The 222-nt window shown below is 64.9% G+C and overlaps 1 protein-coding gene across 1 annotated transcript in view; it reads right to left on the bottom strand.

The window, feature by feature from the left end:
- The window catches only part of PPM1J (protein phosphatase, Mg2+/Mn2+ dependent 1J), a gene marked incomplete at its 5' end in the record, with an annotated part of 6,179 nt that overhangs the window by 5,324 nt on the left and 633 nt on the right, over window positions 1-222 (bottom strand). Inside the window, one exon of the mRNA XM_010178386.2 lies at window positions 37-210. Coding sequence (XP_010176688.2) covers window positions 37-210 — 174 coding nt within the window. The remainder of the gene's footprint in view (window positions 1-36; window positions 211-222) is intronic.

Genomic DNA, 222 nt, shown 5'->3' on the forward strand with positions numbered 1-222 from the left:
ACACCCAGCTGTCCCCGCAGGCAGGGGCTGGCTCACCATGTGCTTAAAGGCGTTCTCAATGGCACCGATCACCAGGCTCTCGTGAGAGACCGCTTTCTCCAGGTGAAACCGTGGTACAGCATCGTTGGGGACCTCCCCGTCATCCTCTGTGAGGGGCACCCGGCTCGGCTCTGCGGGACCAGCCCTCAGGTTGTGCGGGAGGCAGATGGGAGGAGGGGGGGG

Source organism: Antrostomus carolinensis, unplaced genomic scaffold, assembly GCF_000700745.2.
Source record: "Antrostomus carolinensis isolate BGI_N321 unplaced genomic scaffold, ASM70074v2 scaffold30321, whole genome shotgun sequence".
Lineage (NCBI taxonomy): Eukaryota > Metazoa > Chordata > Aves > Caprimulgiformes > Caprimulgidae > Antrostomus > Antrostomus carolinensis.